Source organism: Sarcophilus harrisii, chromosome 5 (genome assembly GCF_902635505.1).
Source record: "Sarcophilus harrisii chromosome 5, mSarHar1.11, whole genome shotgun sequence".
Lineage (NCBI taxonomy): Eukaryota > Metazoa > Chordata > Mammalia > Dasyuromorphia > Dasyuridae > Sarcophilus > Sarcophilus harrisii.
The window spans coordinates 2,548,342-2,570,997 of NC_045430.1; the positions used below are offsets into that span (position 1 = coordinate 2,548,342).

Here is a 22,656-nt window from a genome sequence, read left to right on the forward strand (position 1 = left end):
CTTGACAGTGACAGTCTATTGATAAAGAATTCTCGTTCAATCACAGCTCAGCCCCTGCAGGTGCCCTCTTTTTCATTTGGGGCTTTGGGACCAGGTAGGGGGAAGGTGGCGAATTAATCAGAGAACCCTCCCCCTGATGTTGGTCTCAGTGTGGCGGGTTTTTGTGGCCCTGGCTCCGTGGCCGGGCCGCTCAGTCATGCGGTTCTCAGATTACATTTTACCTAGTTTTGATTGAAATACCTTTAGGACACCATTTTGCCATTTGAAATTTATTGGAAATGTGGTGCTCCTGGGGAGTGCCTTTCATTAATTATCTCTCCCAATTTTGTTTCCATCAGCTCGCCCCTTCCAGGGGCAGCCGCCTTGGAAGGCCTGACCCTGCTGGAAAGATGTGGGCTTGTGCCTTTGGAGGGAGGAAGGGCGGGAGGGGCGAGGAGGAGGTTGGTTTCCGTCTGGTGGAGCCCCTGCAGAAGCAGATGAGGGGGGCACCAGAAAGGGTGGGGGTCTCTGGGAAGGGTGGGGGGCACCAGGAAGGGTGGGGGGCTCTGAGAAGGGGGGGCACCAGGAAGGGTGGGGGGCTCTGAGAAGGGTAGTGTAACACTTGGGGTCTCCCAGCTCTGTTTTTGACTGGCTGGTTCTTTGTCCTGTCTGAACCTCAGTTTCCTCATCTGTAAATATGCATCGCACCCACTGCTTAGCTCGGGGTCTTTGAGGATTCAGCAGTTTCTCTCTTAGCTCCCGCAGTGTGTGTTGGGGGGGATATGAGGCCCCTCGGGAGGCATGAGGCCCAGTGGTAGCTTTCCCTCTGCCTGTGATAACAGGCAGGAAGAGCTGGGTACCAAGCTGTGCATGACCAGGACCCCAGAGGGCATCAGGGAAGCCTCCTGGGCTGATGGCCCCAGGGAAGGAAAGGAGCAGAAGGCGTTCTGTGCAGGTGCTGGGCATGACAGCGTGGCTTGGGGAACATGGCGGATGTGCCCATCGCCCCTTCATGTCACCTGTGAAATCACTGTGACCTTGGACCCCTCCTGTGCGGGTGAAGGACTGCCACCCAAGTGCAACAGATGGAGGAACCGAAGCATGGCGAGGCTGGCACTTGTCCGTAGGCACATGGCCAGGAAACGTGCTCTGGGAATCGAGCCCAGGTGTCCCAAGTCCCGGCTGGCCCACCGACGGGCCTGGAAGATGGCGCTAAGTGAGGCTGGCTGACGGCCTTTGGGCCTTGTCCAGAGCTGCGTACTCTCCAGTGCCTCTCTCTACACAAGGAGGAAGAAGAGGAGAGGGCCTTCTGCTGCTCTTCTTGCCACTTTTCCCCTGGCGGCGGCAGCTCTGGCCATGGCGTCATGTTGGCCCCTGCAGAGAAGGACAGAGGGGGAGAAGTGGCGGGACTCCCAGGGCCGTCATTGGGCTTCTTAGAGCATCAAGCCTTGTTTTTTTTTTTTTTTTTTTTTTTTTAAGCTTTGTTTTTAAAAATCCGTCCCCTGCTTCTGAGACGGAGGGTGGGGGGCAGCAGGTGGGGCAGATTCAGGGCCTGAAACATTTGTGGAGGACAGGAAGAGAAGCCCTAAATGCCCCCTTTTTCAGCCCGGGGGGCCCATACCAGCCAATGCTGAGCTCAACAGCCAGCTGCTTTTTGGGGAAGTTGCCCCACTGTCGCCTGGGCTCTGCCAGTCCTGCTCAAGGCTTCCCCCAGGAGTCCTCCCTGAGCTAGGCAGCGTTCATTGCCCTCGGTTTCAGGATGCTTCTGCAGGGAAGTCCTCCCTGATTGCACCCCGTCCGGAGCACTTGGGCTGTGTCTCCCCTCTGTCCCTCCCAGGCCCTCCATCATACGGGCCTTCTTTTGCTTCTCTCGTTGTCAGTCACCAAGGGTGTAAGTGCTCATGGTGCTGCGGCTGCCGATGGTACCTGCTGTCAAGGGTCTACTGCTGTATGGGGCACGGCTCACCAGCACTGTGCCCGCAGAGCGGCTGGGGGTGGGGCCCGCCAGGGAGCAGGGACAACTGGGAGGGCACCTGGCGTAGATGGGGCTTAAGGAGCTGCCAGGCCTGGGGTGTCAGAGTGCTTTCAGCACACACAGGCGGTTTTGTGTCCGGTCTTGGGGGTAAGAGGGAGACGCGGGTGTTCCCAGGGAGAGTGGTGCCATGGGCTTTAGGAGAAGCCAGCAAGGCCGGACTGGAGAGAGAGAGACTCACGTGAGGGGTACCCAGGAGAAGGCGATGGCCTCCGCTCAGGTCCCATGGCCAGTGGGAGAGAAGGCGGGAAGGTAGGAACGTGGTCAGCCCTCAGGGAACCTTTCTGGGGAGGAAGGGACAGGGATGCCAGAGGGACACCTCCTCCGGGCCTGCCTGTGGGCCCAGGCGCCATAGGGGCTGTAAGGGGTCAGACTGGCTGCCCAAGGTGCAGGAGGGGAGGGCTCGTTTCTTGGCTGAGACTGCTGCCTCCCTTTGGTTTGTCTTCCCCAAGGGCCGGGGGTTTTGGGGCATCAGGGAGCGGGGGCGGCTCAGGCCCGGCACTGAGAAGGGCCTTAGTGCTCCTTGTTGCCTTGCTGTGACATGGACCTTGCGGACCCCGCTCTTTGGTGGAGTCTGGGGACCCTAATGGTCCCCAGCTTGGTTGCCTCCATTCCTAGGGGAAGGAAAGGCTCGATTGCTGCTGGAGGTCAGTGGAAAGGGACACCCTTGTTCCTGTTGAAGCGCCCAGACTGTCTCCAGTCTCTCCATGGAGCGTGGTCTAAGAGCTCCTGTTTACAAGGGGTGCTTTATCCTGTCCAGATGCCAGCCCCTCAGCCCCGTTTTGCAGAGCTTGGCTGGTTGTGGTGGGGTGTCATGTCTGAGAAGGGTGCACTGCATGGCCGCTTGCTGTCTGTACACCCGCCATTTTGTCATCGGCCCCTCTGCTCTCCTTGGCTTCCAGACTTGATCTTTGGCTTGTATCATGGCCCTTTAACACAGATGAGCCTCCTCTTGAACAGGTCACATCAGAGTGGAGCTCTCCTGGTGTCATCTTCCTGTCCTCTCCTCCCACCCTTTTTCCTTAGTATTTCATTTTTCTAAATACACATAAAGAGAGCTTTCAGCATTCATTTTTGTAAGACTGTACATTGTAAATTTTCCTCCTTCCCTACTTCCCCTTTCCCAAAGACAGCAAACAATATAGGTTACTCATGTGCAATCCTTTTAAATGTATTTCCATATTTGTCATTTGTGCAAGCAAAATTAGATTAAAAGAGAAAAAAATATGGAAAAAGAAAAAAACCAAAAAAGGTGAATATACTATATGTTGATCCCCATTCGTTCTCCATCAGTTCTTTCTTTGGATATAAAATGGCACTTTCCACCCAAGTCTATTGGAATTGCTTTGAATTACCTCATTGTTGAAGAGAGCCATGTCCATCAGAATTGATCATCATATAGTATTGTTGTTGCCGTGCCCTCTTGTCTTTGGAAAGCGTGAGGGCTGACATCATGGCCTAATTCCTGTGACTCACTTTGTCTTAGAGGGGCAAGCAGGGAAGTGGTCAGTGCGTGGGCCTGGTCACATCTATCTCCCATCCAGGGACCTGGGCCTCGTCCTCTCTGCGACAGGCAGGTGGCCGCATGGTCTCTGGGCCACGGAAGCTCAGTTAGATCTGCAAACAGGAGATCCAGGAGATGGCAGGTGTGTGTGTGTGTGTGTGTGTGTGTGTGTGTGTGTGTGTGAGAGAGAGACAGACAGACAGATAGACCCAGATAGACAGACAGAGACAAACACAGAGAATGGGAGAGCTTTTTCTGAAATTTGGCAAAATGAACATTCCTTTTGTTCCTTCACAACTCTTCCCTAACCTGTCCATGTTACTTTGTTTGGTTTATGGGTCCTGTATTTACTTGATGAATGTGAAAGGTTACTTGAATTAAAGGGAAAATGGGATGAGCAGATTGCAACGTGTGCAGAATGATCTCAGAATGGCCTCCATTCCTCGTGATACCATTGATTTGCCGGCCATCTAAAGTCTTTGCAAATGACAAGTGACCTTTTCTCTAAACAAAACCAGAGTCGTGTTTTTGGACCCTCCCATGTTTAAGGGTAGAGCCAGTGAGCGGCAGGGTGAGGGACAAGCCGAGGGCCCCTCGGGGGCCAGCACGCTCCCCATGGGAGCTGAAGCTCCTCGGGTTTTTTGTCACCAAGAGAATTGGGGTCTGAGCATATGCTGGCTTTGTTTTACATTTATGATTAGTGTTTTTATAGCATGCTAATACAGCAATTAAGTTTTCTGTAGTTCTGTCATTTAAAATTCATTGCATACTTGAATATATTTCATTTGCATAATTTTCCGTCTTGCTTAATTATCTAAAGGCCTCAACTTGCATGTATGTTTTCTTTTAAAAGTGGTGATATCAGGGGTGGGGATGCGTTTTTCAGGAGCGGCGGCTGTTTTCCGATCTCCTCGGCTTAGCTTTTGACTTACTTTCAACAGTAGGGAGAAGACTGAGGCGCTGCTGTGGTTGGTCCTTGCTCTGATCTGTGCACGAGCCGGTGCCTGGGCCACAGCGGTGGGACGGAGCTGCCCAGTGTGGCCAGCTCGTGTTGGGGACGCTCTCATAGCCTAGGGCGCAGGCGAGGTGACCACAGTGCTTGTGCTCCCCCAGGAGGGTGGCGCACTGAGGTTCCGCAGTGCCCGTGCTGCAGCTGCCTGGCGGGTGGGTCTGGGGACAGGCAGAGGGGTGGGTGGGGCGGTGGCAGCCGAGGCAGCACTGCCTGGGGTGGGTGGGCAGCCTTGCTCTTGCCTGCCATGGATGACCCGGGCGCCCAGTCTCTCAGCTGGCCCTCAGCCCGTCATCCTCCAAGCCAGTGTTCTAAATTCCTGGTGGTTTAGCAGGATGTCATTCCTCTTGTTCTTGTAGACCCCCCCAGTAACCCACCCTGACTCTGACCAGCAGAAAATGCTGCTCCCCAGGGGGTTTGAGTGGTGGGACATCTGCCTAACACATCGATTCGGCAGACGGGAGGCTGACAGCCGCCTTCCTAGTGCTCGACGTGGCCAGTGTGCAGATGCAGGTGTGCCCTCCCCTCTGGGGGCAAGACCCATTTCGAGGGGGTTGGAAATGGAAGCTAGTGAGGCTGTCCTCTATGGAGACCCCAGGTCTGGACAGGAAGGAGAATAAAGAGAGCTGGGGAGGCTTCCTGGAGGAGGAGGCTGCCTTCTTTCTTTTCTGTCATCACTTTGGTTTATTCCAAGGCAGGCCCGGCCAAGGGCTTAGGAGCAAGGCCGAGCAAACGGTGGGGGGGGTTTCCCCTAAAAACCAGGCTCAGAACCGGCTCTGTGGCCTTGGTGACAGAGGGAACGAGCTTCTTCAGTTTACATAACGGGAGATGTTTGAAAACCGCAGGGAGATTTTTCCTGGTGTGTCTTGAAGTCCTGTTTTCCTTTGATCACTTGTGGTTCTGAGCTATGGCTCGGCCTACCTCCCAGTGTCATTTTTTTCCTCTCTTAAAAAATTTATTTATTTTAATTCACATTGCTTTATGAATCATATTGGGAGAGAAAAATCAGAACAAAAAGGAAAAATCACAGGAGAGGAAAAAAAACCTGAAGAAGTAGTGAGCACAGCATGTGCTGATTCCTATTCAGTCCTTAATCCTTTTTCTGGATGCAGATGGTGTTTTCTGTCCAAAGACTAGTGGGATGACTTTGGGTCACAGAACCAGTGAGCGGAAGTCGCTCTTTCCTGCTTGATCATTGCACAATCTTGCTGGGATTGTGTACGATGGATTCCTGGTTCTGCTTGTTGCGCTCGGCCTCGGTCCGTGGAAGTCTTTCCAGGCCTTTCTAAAAGCAGCTTCCTCATCATTTGTTGTGACCACAACTTACTCAGCCATTCCCCAGTGATGGGATTGACTTGTTTTCCGGGTCTTGGCTCCCACAAGGAGAGCTCTACAGACGTTTTGGCACACGGGGGTCCTTGTCCCTCCTTGAAGGTTTCCTTGGGATACAGGCCCAGGAACGGTGCTGCTCTGGCAAAGGAGAGGCTGACTCTTTGGGCAGCTCTCCACATGATGCCCGAGGGTCTCGGTTTCCCCACATCTCCCACGACGTGGATCGTGACCCTTTCTTGTCATCTGTACCAATTGGACAGGGGGAGGGGGTGCCCTGAGTGGCATTTGGAGAAGAGGGCATTCCTGGCATGGTCAGCCCGTGCAAAGGCCTGGAGAAGCGAGATGGCGGGGCAGGTCGCGGCCAGTTGTGGAGGACTTTGTGTGTCAAGGAGAGGAGTCTCATGGGATCCTAGAAGGAGGAGGGAGTCCCTGGCATCATTCAGTTGGAGATAGGTGGGGATGGAGTGTGCTTTGCGGTTTCCTCCCATTTACACCATCCATGTCTTATAGGAATGGGTTTTTTTTTCTCTCTGGTATGATAGGGACTTTTTAGACCCAGGAGCCTGGATTAGAGCACAGTGTGCCTGGTCCCACAGTAGGTGCTTGTTTCCTCAGTGCTTTCTGGCTGACACCCCCAGGCTGTGTCTTACAGAAGGAGGAGGTTAAGGGTTTGAGGTGCAGTCCTTTGCCCAGCCCCATCTGGGGCACTTCTTCCCAAGCTCAGGCTCTTCCCACTTTGCCCTATCCCTCTCCTGCCCCTCAGGACTGGCACTTTCCTACCCATGCACCTAGCTTTCTTCTCTGGGACTCAGGAGCTCTGCCTACAGGGACCAGTGCTGGTCCGTCCATCTCCTCGGAGTTCACATGCTCCCTAACACTCTCTGCCGTCCTGCAGGCTGAGTCTCCTTGACTTCCCTTCTTGATCATCCGTCCCAGTTTGTCTTGAGAGCGCCACCATGGGGCAGTCCAATGGGAAACATGTCCTCCTTCCCTCCTCCAGCTCCCTTGCCACTGGCTCTCCATCTTGAAGCCTCTCCCTACCCCCAAGCAGTGGCTAAGTGACTTTGGCTGTGCTGCCCCTGGCCGCCACCGGGTGCCCCACTCTGGCCCTTGCTTGCATTTGCCGTAGGGCTCCCCAAGACTCGCCACCAACCAAGGCCTCCTGGCTGGTCCTTGAACGAGACAATCTGTCTCTTGGCTTAGGACGCTTACTTCTTTTCTTTTACAAAAATGTATTTATTTAAAAGTAAATGCAAAGGGCCTTCTGTTTGCTAGCAGAGTGTGAAGATGTTTGAATTGCCTGGAATTCTATACAGCAGTAAGGCTGCCTTCGCGATCCTCAGCAAAACCTCCAATGTTCCCTTGGATGGGCTGAGGCAGCTTGGGGTCTCTGGTGGGGCTCATATAGGGGATTGTCAGCCTCAGCCTCTGGGGATTCTTTTCCCAAACCCATCTTGCCATCTTCTGCGTCAGATTTCAGACAATCCACCCCTTCTGTGTGCCTGGGGGTCCATGCTTTTAAAATACGAACTTAACAATAGATCAAGTGGCAATAACTAATTTCCTTTTCTTCTCTCATAAGGGTTACCTCCCTGCAAATGTGGACCGGAGAGAAGGCACCCTGCGGAGAAAGCAGAAAGAATATTTTGCTTTTATTGACCAATATTATGACTCTCGGAATGATGAAGCTCACCAGGATACCTATAGACAGGTGAGAACCTTTCTTGGCTTTCTCTTCTCTGTTTTTTCAACTCTTTTGTGGCTCATCATATGATTTGTTTCTAATTTTTGAATCTTAAAACATGGTGCCTTATAGATTTTGTACCATTAGGACTATTTTTAAAATAGAAGTATAGAGAGAAAATGATGACTTTTGTGAATTTATTTCATATCTTACTTTATTGAAGCAATTAATTGTTGATTGATTTTTGCTTATTTCTCTAGAAATTTCTATCTTCAGGTAATAATAATAAATAGAATCAATTTTGGCTCAAAAAAAAAAAACCACCCCAAAATCTTATTGTGGCTCATGGTCAGACACCTTTTCTCACAAATTATGACTTCTGTCTCCCGCTTTATTGTTTAAATGGTAAATGAATTTGACATGACCCCAGTGAGCGTTTTCTCCATTGGCGTTTCTGGGTTCATTTGTTCTGCCTTTGTGGCTTTCTTGGTAAACAGTTTCCTCCTGATTAAGTAAATTAGTAATTTCCACTGAATAATCACACCACTTTTTGTTCCCCAAACATACCTTTTATTTTTCCATCATTGCACTTTTGCCCCTGTTGGTTTCTCACTCCTGATGAATCTTTCTTCCTTGTCTTAGCCCGTTGAAACTGGTGTGGATACAATATTACCTTACTTAATTTCCTATAATCTTTTTTTTTTTTTTAAGGTGACCTTGTTCTCATTTGTTCTATCCATCCCCACCTCTGATCCCCATTTTTGTTTGATATTCCCCTTTACATTCCTTTCCTTCAGCTACTCTTGTTTCTTAGTTTTAAAATTTCCTTTATTTTGTGCTCTTTTCCAAAAAAAAGATTTCTCTGACTCTAATCATTACCCATTTTCTCTTTCTGTTTGCTTTAGAGTCTCAATCTCTATTCATAAGCCCTGTAATTTTCTGCATCTATAATTATCTTTTCTTTGTATTCTTCATTCTATCCAAGTTATCCATTCCAGAATCCCCCAGGTATAGCATTTTAAAACTTTCAAGAGATATAATGTCTGGGCAATTTAATCATTTTATTAATAATGCCATCATGTTTATTAATAAAAGGATGGTCAGTTGCCCTTTTCTGTCTCAGAATAAAAGATCATCATGGTAATGGGCTCATGACTTATTTGCCCATTGGAAGATTGATGTTTCCAAGTGTGGCAAAAAGTTCTGATAGGTTAACAATTAATCACAGTAAGGGGTGGATCTGAGCTTGGATTACGTCATATATCTCCAAGTTCCCAGTCTTGGACAATCTATTTAAAAAATTTATCCTCACTCAAAAATTAGCAGATCATAATGGCCTTCTCCTACTGGGTAGAGCCTGAACAAGAAAGTTAATCCAGTCTCATCAATATCTCAAATATACTCAATAATAACCTTGAAGAGACTGAACTTTTAAAATTAGGACCTTAGGGGAAAAGGGGCAACTCTGGATTTCCCTAAATCATTTGTTATTAATAATCATTTTTTTATAGGTGCTTTCTGTGAGTGCCTTGTAAGACTTGCCTCATGAGTTCCCTTTTTCCATATTGCCTCATTTCCAGCACAATGCCAAATTGTTATTTTTGGTAATAAAAATAATAGCTAGCATTTATGTAGTTCTTACTGTGTGCCATGTATTATGAAGTGCTGTACAAATTCTCAAATGAGAATTTGATCCTTACAGCAGCTTTGGGAAGGAGGTACTAATATGATCCCTATTTTACAGATGGGGAAACTGAAGCAGACAGGGTTAAGTGTGTTATTTGGGATCACACAGCTAGTAAACGAATGAGGCCAGATTTGATCTCAGGTCTTCCTGTCTCCAGTCCTTGTCCTCTTTCCACTAACATTACCCTGTAGGAAGGACCCTCCTCTCCCAATGTCTTATACCCTTTCTTGGTGACCTTCCCTTTTCTCCTCCTCCCCCCAGCCTGGAAATCTTTTCCCTGTGACCATAGATTCCCACTCTTCCAGGTGCCACTTGCCCATCTGATCCCTCTTTTTCCCTGCCTCATACATTTAGAAAGACGTTTCTCTCCCATTCCCCCTTACCTGCTGGGTTATGCACTCCTCTTGTATTTCTGTTGTTTGGGGTATTTGCGGGGCAGAAATCGCTTCTGTTCCGGGTTTCTTTGAAAACATGTTTCAAACTCTTCCCCCTTATTGGACATCCATCTTCTGTCTCTTGTGGCTAAGCTCAGATTTTCAGGATAGCTTATTCGGGGCTTTATCCTGTGCTGTTTGGAGCACAACAGTCCGGGCTCTCCTCCTTCTTCTGGTGGGTGCACAGTAGTCTTGTGCTACTCAAGTGTCCTTTCCTTGCCTTTCTCCTGATGGCTTGCAGAACTTGTTGTTTCTGAATTGAACTGTTAAATTTCACCATCGTGGGTCTTGGCATTTGTAGCTTTGGGGTTTTCTCTGGAGGTGATATGTCAGTTCTTCCCATCAGAATGTCATTTTCTGTGTTCTGAGGTTTGGGCAGCTTTCTTCCATGAGTGTTTTCATAGTACTGAGGGTTTTTGTCTTGTCATGTTTTGGGAAATCTGGGATCTGGAGGTTATCTCGACACTTATTGTCTTCAGGATCCTTGAGTATGCTTGCATAGTGTTCTCTGTGGAACTCGGCAGGCCTGGGACTAAGCTCAGGATGAGCCGCCGCTGCTCCCTCGGCTGCAGGGTGGTCCAGGAGCAGTTATAGGAGAGGGAGAGAAGAATCCTTTATTCAGTGGTTCCCATGGCCAGACACGTGGGATCCCAAAGCCGGAGCGAGCTTTACGCACCCCTCCTGCAGGGTTCGGGTGGTCAGACTGTAATCACTTAGTTACATTTGGTGACTTTACACCCCGAGTCACAGTGCCATCACATTTACAGTCAGGATTACAATTGGTTGGATTTCCAACCCTCTTTGTTTGCCCATTCCTTCTGCCAGAGGGCTTGTGCCCTATCGTTGAGCCCAGCTGGTTTGGGCCCTTTGGTCAGGAGCTTGGCTGTTTAGCCAGTGCCCTGACTCGCAGAGTGAGGGCTGGAGACATCTTAACAGGGTTTCACCCCCCCCTTCATCCTGCTATGACAGCATCCCTGGGAACTAACTTCTCCTATTCTTTGTACATAGTGACCGTATTTTTTATCTCTTGTTTTTTACTTCTCTTTTTCTGGGTTTTCTTCCACTTTTTGCATCCCCCCGCACTGTTCTCTCTTCTGTTTCTTTGGTGAGGCTTGCCAGGGCAGATTCTGGCTTTTCTGTTCTGTTCCTTACTCTGCCCAATCTTGCTCTCACAATTGTCATTTCTCTTTTAAACTACTTGGGAAAGGCAGGTTTCATGCTCTCCTCATATTTCACTGGGTCCTTTGTCCCGTCAGATACAGGGTCATCTTCCTTTGTTTTATGGTATCCATGAGTGCTTTTGAACTCTTTTACTAGATTTGGAGGCCATGTTTCCTTCTGTGGTTATGCTTTTTTTGATGATTTCAAGGGATATAAAGGAGGGTCCCATTGGACATGAGACTTGAGGGGCTACGCTCTTGTTATGGGATCAGCTCCTGTGGCACTGATCAGGGATCTTCCTGTGTCTTGAAGGGCTTCTGAACTTGGGATGGAGATGACGAGGCTCTCTTTCCCACTTTACAGTTGACTCTGGGCCCTAGCTGGGCTGAGAGAGTGACCTTCTGGGGATCAAGGGCGCATTTGTGAAGCTAAATGAGTTCTTATTGGGCCCCAGGCATGGCCCTGGAAAAAGTCTTGAGAGACTTGATTCCCTGGGTGTGGGTGGGAGCCCTGTATATTTCTACTCTCCCAGTGACTGGGGGGAGGGCAGCGAATATAGACTCTGTATGATTTTGTTGCTTTGTTTTCTATGAAATGGCTTCAGTTATGGTTTCTTGAGTAGTCATTTGACAGACGGTGTGCATAATGAGAAAAATATTTAAATTTGATTTACAATTCTCAGCTCCTTCTGCATTTGCTGTTAGACTAGCATTTCATGGGCTCACTGTGATTGTCATTCACTGTCTACTTTGCGGAAATGAAAAATTGGTTATGCTCCTATTAAGCAAGAAGTGATGTTTGCAGTTGGCAATGCTTACTTCCTCCCTTGTGTTTCAAGGATAAACTTCTTATTCTGCTGAGTTGGCAAGTTATTGCCAACAAACCTATTTTAGAAATTATACCCAGACTTATTGATTCTCTGCCTGTTACTTGGTTACTTTGGTCCTGTTTGCAACTGGATCCAGAGACTTAAAACAATGTCGTAGTAATCCACGCTCATTCTCACCTGGACTACTAAGCCAGTGTACCCTTTGCGGTTCTTTAATTATTCAAAGAAAACACAAAGTCCATTCCCTTCAAAGGATGGCAGAGACACCCCCCCCCCCCCCCTCCAAATGACCTCCCGGTCTATGTGGGAAGAAGTGTTAACAACTGCCTCGGCCTTGTCCTTTTATGAGAAAACACTTCCCAAGTTTGTGTGAGTGTTTAACCTTTTCCTCAGGTGACCTCTATTTAAGTAAGGATCTATGGCTAGTCAGTAATATTCCTTTGAAAAATACAATTATCTAAATATTGTTATGGATCTCTTGCAGGAAAATTAAGTACAGGAAACATAAAGCTTTATTCAGCTACTACAACAGATAATTAAGTATATATGAGTTCCGTATTATAGATAATTAGTGGAAATATTTCCAAATTGTTAACTTATTTTTTGCTTTCAGAATAAAATGTGTATTTTTCCCCCCGCTTGGCCTCTTAGAGTGATAGAATTACAAATTCGGCCAGATTTGCAGCTAAAAGGAAGGTCTGCTTGGCTTCTTTCCCTTTCCTGTCCTGGGAATTGCTGGGTCACCAGTCCTTTGTCTCCTGTGTCTTTTGTAGCTAGCATTTCCTTCCCATTGCGAAGACCAATAATCCTAGATGAAGTACTTATAACTTTGTCTGAAGTAGCTAAGAGCTTTGTAACTGGTCTTCATGTACATATTCTTTTCTTCCTGTATTCTGTCTTCTAAAATGCCCCTAACTTTACTTAAAAAAAAGAAATAGGTCCAGTTCTGTGATTTTGGCAAAGTAGAGAATTTCCAACATGGAAACTCTCCACTGATACATACCAACTGCTCGTCTGGCCCTCTTAGTGCTAGGAATTGTTGGGATCTCTGGCCCTCTTAGTGCTAGGAGTTTTGGGGATGTCTGGCTCTCTTAGTGCTAAGGATTGTTGGGACATGGAGAGGTTGAAAGAATTACTCACCGTTGTAGATGCAGCTATTGAACTCAGAACTTCTATAAGCTAAGCCTGAGCCTGCTTTCCTTGCTACCTTTTCTCAAGCTCCTTTTTTTCCATTAGTCCTTTATATCACCTTGAGCACATATTCCCTATATTCCTCATTTTCCACCTGTCAGATACAATCCGGGTTCCTTCCTAGATTTTTGAAGCTTTGTCTAATCTGGATGCAACTTCTCTTTTATAGACTTACAGAGCAAAGATGTGGGAAAGGGACCTTGGAGAGCATCTTGTACCTGGCTAGGTGTAATACTACTTTCTAACAGTTACTTAGTGTGTGTCTTGCTGAACTACAATCAAAAACAGTTGGACTGTTTCCCATCTGTCCGCCTCCCTACAGTTCCAGCAATACTTGACTGTACCCAACCTTTGACTAATTTGCCTGGTTTGTCATTTATAAAAATAAAACCTCACAGTTGTTTTAATCATCATTTCTCCTCTTCTTGGTAATTTGGACCATATTTCCATGTGCTCATTTGTAGTTTTTTTTTTTTTATTCTTGTTTGGAAAGCTTTTTGATGATGTTTTTTTGACCTCTTGGCAAATGCTTCTTGGTGTTATATATTTGTATCAATCAATTCTCCTTATTTATTTGATACCAAACTGTTAGTGCTGCTTTAGGATGCAATTCATTTTTTTTTTCTCTATATTTTCTTTCCAATGTCTTTATTAGTCATCTAAAGCTTTTTAATGTTCCATGATTAAAATGGTCAATTTTCTTCATTTCTGATCTTTTCTGTTCTGTGTGAAAGGTATCTGATCTCACTCTCTTGTAATTTTTTTTTCTTCACAGTATAACCTTTTCTAGTTAGGTTGTGTACCCTTTTAAAGGTTTTTTATGATATGTGATATAAGCTGTGGACCGAATGCTAATTTTTCCCTGAAGATTTCCCATTTCCCCAGCAGTTACTGTCAAAAAAGGAACAGTCTAGGCTGTTAAGAATTATGTCTGGATAGGGGTTAGGTTCTGTTTAAAAGAAGTTAGTTTGTATCAGAGATCAGATGGATCTGAGATGGTTGATGTGGAAACACTTTAATGTAAATTTTATTACTTATTTAATTTTTTTAATGCTCTGAGCTAAGTTTGTTCAGGAGAAGGTAGGACTGGTACTCCTCACAAAGATGAAAATTAAACAGGTCAATTTCTTATCTGAAGGATGAATAAAAGAGTGTTTATTGAGCCTTTATTGCTTTTTAAACATTGGGCAAAGTGCTGAGGGTATAGACAGAAAACAAGCTAGACAGCTCTAGTTCTCCTGGAGTTCACCCTTTGTCTGGGGGAAACAGCACATAAAAGGGGAATTGGTGATTGGAAACGAAGCTCTTCTAAAACTTCTAGTGTGATCAGGCTGAGAGAGAAGGTCCACAGCTCCAGGGAACTTTTAGTACTTTTGCTTCATCCAGGGCAGAAGAAGATAGAAGGATGGGCCCCTTTGTCTCTCCTTTGGAAAGGAGGATGACCTGGCCAGTTGTACTCTTCAAGGACAATACAGTGCTTCTTTCAGCCTCTCCACCTCTCTTTGTTTTGCTTCTTCTATTTGACCATGTTCATTTTATTCTCTCCTGGTCCAAATAGAATTCTTCTTGATTGAGAAAACAGAAATGAGAAGAGAAAGCAGTCTTCTCCTTGTGTCCTGGTACTGCCTCCTCCCTGATCATCTTCTTCTTCTTCCAGACCAATAACAAGCACCCTTTTCCTTGTCCTCATCAGCCCTCTCCAGCCTTGGGAGATGGCCTTGTGGACTTGGCTTACCTTTATAATAACTACCATGATTTTCCCTTGCATTTTTATTTTTATTTTTTTATATGTGACCTCCTAAAATCTGACTTGGTTCATAAATGTTCTTGGAGTTACACTAGTTTCTTTAGATAGCCTTTCCTCTTTTTTCCCCCTGTTGATATTCTCCTTTATTCTTTGTATCATCTTGTCCACAGCTGGTTGTCTCTCTAGGATGGACTTAGCTTCCAGAATTTTAGGGTCTTAATTGTATTCAGTCCTTTTCTGAATCTTCTGCAATGTGTTCTCCCAAACTTTTCTCCAGATTGCTTTGGTTTCTACTTCAGCAGCCACTTTATGCTATTGACTCATATCTAGAATTGTCCATTTCTCTAGCCTTGAAAAAGGCAGTTGTTATAAAGACAGGTCAGGGCTGCACGCTCCCAGATGAGATGGAGCAGCTCTCCTTAGAGCAGAGCTCATTCCTAGATCTGTGACCCTCAGGTTAGTGTCAGTCTGGCTCCAGCTTGTCTAATTCTGCCTTCCGTCCAGGAGGTCTGTAGTTGACTGCAGAATCCCTTCTGTTTTCCTCTCTGTCCCCCACCAAACAGCCTTCTGGACCCTGAATCCTTGTGCAGGTCTGACAGTGTGATGTGAAGTTCAAGCTCTGCTCCTCCCCTCTTCTGTCAACTCAGTCCTTGGGGAGTCAGTTCTGCTTGTCTTGTGCCGTCTCCCCAGATCCCAGCGGCTTCTTCTTAGCCAGACTTGCCAGCGCATACTTTTTATTTGCCACATTTTGTGCATTTTCCTGTGGTGCATTTCCTGTCGCTGTGGCTTTCTGCATATGGTGGTCTCCCAGATGTCTTTCTCTCCCCACCCCTCCCAGACCCAGCCAAGAGAGACAACCAGCTGTGGACAAGATGACACAAAGAATAAAGGAGGAAAAAACAAAAAAGGAAAAGCTATCTTAAGAAACTAGTGTAACTCCAAGAACACTTATGAACCCAGTCAGATTTTAGGAGGTCATAGCCCCCAGTCCTCAGCCCCCAGTTGGCACTCTGTACTTGTGCCAGAGCTGGCTGGGGAAGCAGTAAGACTCCACTTTCAGCAAGTGTTGTCAGTTAATTGTCCTTAATTACCCAACCTGTGAAAAAGATCTCTGCTTGCTCAATCAGTGGGCCAATCAATAAGCATTTGCTGGGTGCCAGGCCCTGTGCTGGCAGTATGTGGACAAAAGCCAAACTCTGTCCGTCAGTGTCTTCTTTTTTCTTAGAGGGAGGGTCCAGAAGTGCCCCATTCAGAGCAGTGTTGACCTAGAGTGAGGAGGTCCATTGAGTCCGGACCACCAGGGTCCCCACCATAAGTCATTGCAGCCTGTCCCCAGCCTGAGTTTGGCTAGACCTTCCAAAGAGGGAGGGAACTTGGAGCTAGGAGCAGAGGGCATCTGGGAGCAAGGGAACAGAAATTGGGGGGGTCTGGCCCGGAGAGCCCACCACGGGGAGTTATGGGGGACCACGGGGTGAGACCACCGGAGCTCCTCCCTGTCAACGGTGCTGGAAACTGCCAGCACATTCGCGTCATAGACGAGGGCCTGACACATCATTTTTCTTCTTAATGTGCCGCACGGCAAATTAAATCGCTCACTTCCAGGATAGAACAGAGTAATGAATAGAGTCAATTCTTTTCTATGTTTTAGTGCCCAATGGGATTTTTATTATTATCTTTTTAGAGGCACTTTTGGAAATTTCCAATCACCCTGAAGAGTTCAGGAGCCTCATAAAACCTCCTCGGCACTTTCTCCATTAAACAGTTGGTCAAAAATATTAGACTTTTCTTGAATAGGTTTTTGTGACACATGCAGCTCGTTAATCTTTCTAAAAGTTGAGAGTAAAAATAACTTCTCAAATTAAAAGTGCGGGAGGGCATTTGGGGGCAGGCAGCATGTAATGAATCCTGTTATTTGGACATGCTTAATTGGGTGTTAACTGTGGGGACGGCAGTAGGCTGTGTTTTAAGGCTCTTAAGTCAGGTATCTTTCCCTCCTGACGACGGCCCATGTGGTTAACTGCTAGAGTGCGTGGCTGTCCCGGTGCCAGCGTGGCGGGCTGTGTGTGCAGTTGGATGGGACGGGCCTAAACGTCCTTCGCCCTAGTCTGGGGCGGGAGAAGCTGGGCACAGAGAGCTCGCTTTCCTCGGTGTGAATCAAACTCATAAAAAGCATGGACCTAAAACCCTGCCAGTTTTACCTCTTCTGTTTTCCTGCTCCTAAGGAAGAAATACCATTTAGAAACTCCCTCTTCTCTTCCTCACTCAAGCGTTTGCCTTTGGCCCTCCTAGTTTTGTCTCTCTCCAGTGTTTCCTCTGGTGATGTCCCAAAGGCTTCTGGGCATGTTCTGCCATTATGTTAAATTCCAGTTGTCTGGGACAGAGTCCACATCTCTCCCCCCCCCCCCCCCCCCCCCCCCCCCCCCCCCCCCCTCCAGCTGCACATAACTAAACATTTTTGTTAAATGCTTTTTGTGCCCCAGGTACTGGACTAGGGATGGGAGGTACAAAGTAAAAAACAAAGACAGAACAGTTGATATCTCTCCAGGCCAGCTGTTCTGGCCTTGCTCTGGTGCCTGCTCCTCCTTTCAAAATCTTGTGGATTGTCCTTTGGTTTCCTCCAAGTGGAGAGGAAGCCAGAGGTGGTTGGGGTGAAGAGCATGAGTCTCAAAGTCAGGGAGGCAACTGAGTCGGGATTTAAAATCAGAATAGTGTCAGGGCAAATGGCCTTCACAGAGAGCTAAAGCTGGGGAGGGAAATCAAGGACCGTCTGGGAGGCTTTTCAAGCAGTATTGGGGGAAGGATGAGACTTGAGCAAACCTCCCATGGTCCTGTCCCCATCCTCTGCTGAGAATGTTTCCTTCTATTTTATGGAAAAAAAACTGAGGCTGTGTATCGTGAGCTCCCTCTTCTCTCCTCTTCCTCATCTCCTGCCCTTCTTCTTCACCCCCATCTATGATGATGAGGTTCCCCGATTCCTGATAAGGACAGATCCTCCTCTACCTGCTCAGTGCCCTCTTTTATCTCGTCTCTTCTGGTAGATCTCCATCTGCATTGTCCTCACTCTTTCTCTTATCCATGGTCCCTACAGGCTGCCCCAATCTCCAAAAATACTTGAATCTTCCATCCCCCTGGCTGTCCTCTTAGTGTAGCTAAACTCTTAGAACAGGCATCTTATCATCACTAACAGTCTCCATTTTCTCACCCTTCCCCCTTGGCCTCCAGCTGCCCTTCTGGCCCTCGGTCCCTCTCTGGTCTTCGAGGGCCTCTCCCTTCCCTCCCTGCCTCCAGAAGCCTCCCAGGCTGCTCCTCTGTGGGTCCCTCTGTGTTCTCCCTCCCAAACCATTGTGTGTATCCATTTGTTTATGCACTTTGTCTCCCTGGGAGAGAGAGAGCTCTTTGTGGAAGCTCTGTGCAGTACTCCTGACCCCTAGGACGGAGCCGGCCCCTGCTGAATGCCTTCTGGATGCTTGGTCCCGGAAGCCCAGCCCCGGCATATGTGGGGCCCGCCATCTTATTGAAGCCTTGGAGGTCCCCAGCTTTGTCCTCTCCAGTGAGACAGAGGAGCTGGCCTCCCCTTCTCCCCATCCACCCCTCTTCTCACCTCTCCTCTGTCTGGCCTTCGTGTCCCTCCTGATGCTGAACCCTTAGGGCGTAGGGCCTTTCATTTGTCTTGTGGCTGATGTTTTTAAAAGGTGGCTCCCTCTACCCCACTTTTTCTCACCAACATTTAGCACAGGAAGGCGTTTTCATTCATTCAGTCTCATCCACTCAGTTGAGCCTTATTTGGTCCTTATTAACTAGCTTGTAAATCAGTAAGTTTTCTCCTCCTCCCAGTCTCACGGCTGAGCGAGGCAACATCAGAGACACCCAGTGACTTATGGATGGAAGGCTTGGCTTGGGTACAGACCCCAGGCCCGAGTTTCTCAGCCTCTGCTTTGTGCCATGGGAGGAGCGCTGCCTTCGGGGTGCTAAGGTTTAAGTTCCCATTCAGGTTTTGCCTTTGCTTACTGTGTGACTCCTAGAAGTTAAGAGCTTGCCGGACTCTCTCCCCCCGTTGTGAGAATTGTGGCTTCTTCCCCATCCTGCCCCTCCCTGAGTCCGTGTTCTGCTGGTTGTTCACAGGATTTATAAACATCTCTTTGAAGAACTTACTGGATTTTGTAAGGATGTTGAAAAGGGGAGAAAGCTGCTCTCTCCTTGGGTGTGAAAAACCTGTCACCACTAAAAGCTGGCAAGCTGCTGTTCCACCAGAATTACTCCAGCTCATGTTGGAGGCTGCAAATCAATGTTCATTAATTGCTATGGATTATGTTCCTAAAAGGCCCATGGCCTGCTCTCCTAATTGGGAAACAGCTATTGCTTTTTCCCTGTCATCTGGGTACCATCGCCACGTTGTCCGGCCAGAAGCTGACCCGCCAGTGGCCCGTACTGAGCAGCCCTGGCCAGGCCCGGCCTGCCTGTGCCAGGAGCTGTGACCCGGCTTCCTGGGAAGGGTCCTCTTGTTCAAGAGGAGAGCCAGCAATTGAGTTTGGTTTATGCTGGCAGAGTACCTGCTGTGTGCGCCCCCCTGTGCTTGGAGGTCTTGATGGTGAACCAGAAAACTCGGGAGTGGGCCTCAGAAGGGCGGGCTCTCCGGGCTTTGCTCCTTGCTGGCTGTGCGGCTTGGGGAAGGGACTGCTCTGGGGCGTTTCTCTAAAATGCACTGGCTCAGCGGGTCGCCTCCAGGCCTCCTCGCAGCAGCGCAGCTAGCCGGGGTCCCCAACTCAGAGGGCACGTGGGCTGTTGTTCATTTTCCTGTCCCGGGACCCCGACAACAAGCGGGCATTCCTTTTTGGTTCTGTCTCTACTGAGGGCCCTTATTCAGTCTCGCCAGTCCCATCCGGTGCCGTGACTCTCTTTTGTTGTCTACGGCCTTCTCCAGCTTATTTTACAGATAAAGAAACTGAGGCAAACAGGGTGGGGTGACTTGTTCAGGATCACATGGCTGGTAGGTGACAGAGGCCGAATCTGAGCTCAGGAAAAGGCGTCTCCTTGGCACTTGGTTGGGTGCGAGTTTAAAGATAAAAGGCCAGGGTGGGGGCGCCCAGGCCTCTGGCTGCAGTAGTGCTCCAGGTTCCTAAAGCATATGCCTCGTAGGGAGCTGTCTGCAGCACTAGCCCACATTACAGACAGGCAGACTGAGGCTGTGAGGCAGGTAATGTGCGAGTCAGTGCCTGCCCCCCAGGCCAGAGGCTTTGCAGAGTCTCAACCTAGACCCTGCGCCCACAAAGGTCACTGCAGGGATAAGGAGCCCTGGGTAGAAAGACTGGGTGGTCCTGGGCCCTCTAAGCCAGAAGCTGGAAAGCTAAGGTGGGTCTGCTTGGGACCCAGGTGGCCTTCTGGGGGCGGTGCCCTGCGTGCCCCAGCTAGTGCCATCTGGGGAGGTTCGGGGGGCTCCCCAGGGGTGTGGCAACAAAGGTGCCTTCTCCTGGTTGGGGCCTTCCCTGCCCTGTGACAGACCACACTGGGGGTGCAGTCTCCCCCTGAGAGTTTAGTCTGATGGGAGTGAGAGGGACACTCAGGTGCCAGAGGGAAGGGGCGGCTGGGGAGCGGGAGGGAAGCCTTTTTTAGGACGAGCCGTTGCTTTGTTCCTCACCCATATGTTTGGACTGGTTGTGGGGTGGGGGATGAGGGGACAGGGTGGAAGCCATTTCTTGATGGGAATTACAGCTAGACCTTGCCTTGGGAGGCTCCGGTACATGTTGCATGAACTGACTCTGCTCTCCTTCATCACCAGATTCACATCGACATCCCTCGCATGAGTCCAGAGACGTTAATCCTCCAGCCCAAAGTGACCGAGGTAAGAGCCTTTGCAGGACTTGTTGGCCACGGCCGTGGGAATCTTACCACTTTTCCGAAGGGATAACAGCTCACATTCATGGGGCGTCTGCTATGTGCGGGCACTGGACTAACTGCTCTACAATTACTTGTTCTCACAACAATCCTAAGGCAGACGCCATTAGTATCCCCATTTTACAGAAGAGGGAGTGGAGGCAGAAGTTAGCACAGGAAGAGGTGTCTGTCCAGATTTGAACTCGGGCCTTCCTGACGCCACACCCAGTCCTCCATACTTTGTGGTACTTCTAGTGCCTCTGACACATGAAGGGAGTTTCTTACAGTTCTGATGATTCCTTATTAGGATTTGGTCAGACTTCTTAAAAACACAACTTCTGTTGAACCATAGCCCTTCGTACATATGTCCTAACAGTTGTCAAGTTCCTAATGTGTTTGGGGTCCTTGTGGGAGTGTGGGGAAGGGCCTAAGGGCATGGGGCCAACACTCAGGGGGTTTGGGGCTTGATAAAAGCTAATTAAGGTGGGATTAAATGTGTAAGAGGAAGAGAAAATGCTTGGAGATCACCAGGGTGGGCAAGAGTGAGAGTAGGGGAACTCTTACGGCAGTTGTAGCATGTGGTGGGTCCCGATCCATGTGTAGGATGGCCGTCCATGAAGCAGATGGCTCTGGGTGAAGGGTAGGTCTTGAGGCAAGAGACTGTGGGGTGCGATTGAGGTATTCCTCTTTGGGAGGAGCCGAGACCTTGGGGACAACTGTGGGAACTGAGGCTGGAGTGAGATCCTGGAAGCTACACTGTGGATGGTCTTGAAGGGCAGTTGGAGGACTTAGGACAATTTCTGGTTTCTCATGCCAGTGGAGAGCCATTGAAGGTATTGAAGCAGCACTCCTAGAATCCAGTGATTACACAGATTAATCTGAAATGGGGGATGAATTAGAATAACATACACCCTTTGACTCAGCAGTACTGCTAGCTCTGTATTCCAAAGAGATCAAAGAAAAGGAAAAAGGACACACACACACACACACACACACACACACACACACACACATTCATTCTTTTTCAAAGAATGGCTGAACAAATTGTGGTATATGATTGTGATGAAATAATATTGTACTATAAGAAAAGACAAGCAGCCTGATTTCTGAAAAACCTGGAAAGACTTACGTGAATGGATGAAGAATAAAGTGAGCAGAACTAGGAAAACATTGTATATGGTAATAGCAGTAATTTAACTATTCAACATGGAAGATTGAGCTACTGTAATCAAGACAGTGACCAAGACAACTCCAAAGATCCCAGGCTGAAAAAAGCTCTCTACCTCTAGAGAAGGAAGTGATGAAGTCTGAATATAGATTGAAGCAGATTTTTAAAAAAACTTTTTCCTTTCCTTTCTTTCCTTTTTGTACCAAGACTAATAATGGGTGTCATACTGTTTGGTTTCTCATTGGGTGAGGAGGGTGTGGAGGGAAGGAGATGTTCTGGAACTCAAAATTAAAAAAAAAAAATTAAAAAAATAAAGCCAACAGAGCACTGAGAGTGGGGTGGGATGTGCACACTGAGAGTAGGTGCCCAGGAGCCTGGGGAAGGAAGCAGGGTGGGATGGCTCTATATTCATTGGTATATTGAGCATGGGAATGTCTGATGAGAACGTTCAAAGAGAGCGTGCAGATTGCTACGCAGGGTTTTTCTGGAGCAGAATCTGCTTCCATTTAATCCGAGTGTTTCTGAACAACTTGACCCTTTCCAGGATCATCCTGGATCCTGGTTTGTTCTCTAGGATGTCATGTGTGCCATGTGCAGGTTGGCTAAGTGTGCCTGTGGTGTTTGCCACCGGCAGCCAGGCTTGGCTGCCCAGCCTGCTTCGCTGTGGGCCTCTGAGGAAGCCAGCGTTGACCAGTGTCTGCAGCTTTTGCAGAGACACTCAGCAGTTTGTCACCACATTCTGGTGTGGTCTTCACACACCTTGAAATGAGCAGGAGGAGCAACAGTTCCTTCATCTGCTGCTCTGGACGTAGGGACCAGAAAAGGAAATGCAGGGAGGGGCCAATGTTGATGATCCTTAGCAAATAGGAGGAGGGGGAGGGTCTTGGTTATTCTCTGTCATCATTATGGCTTACTGTGATTTATGACAGCATCTGTGAATGTCTTTTCTTCCATGTGGTCCCTCTGTAAAAAGGCCAGAGAAGAAAATGGTCATATTTAGTGAAAGAACATTTGCTTTTTTTGTGGTA

At 48.1% G+C, this 22,656-nt stretch overlaps 1 protein-coding gene across 1 annotated transcript in view; it reads left to right on the forward strand.

Moving 5' to 3' along the window:
• Nucleotides 1-22,656, forward strand: part of TBC1D22A (TBC1 domain family member 22A) — a 268,659-nt gene that overhangs the window by 63,495 nt on the left and 182,508 nt on the right. The window contains exons 6-7 of the mRNA XM_031941147.1: nt 7,439-7,567; nt 20,366-20,428. Coding sequence (XP_031797007.1) covers nt 7,439-7,567; nt 20,366-20,428 — 192 coding nt within the window. The remainder of the gene's footprint in view (nt 1-7,438; nt 7,568-20,365; nt 20,429-22,656) is intronic.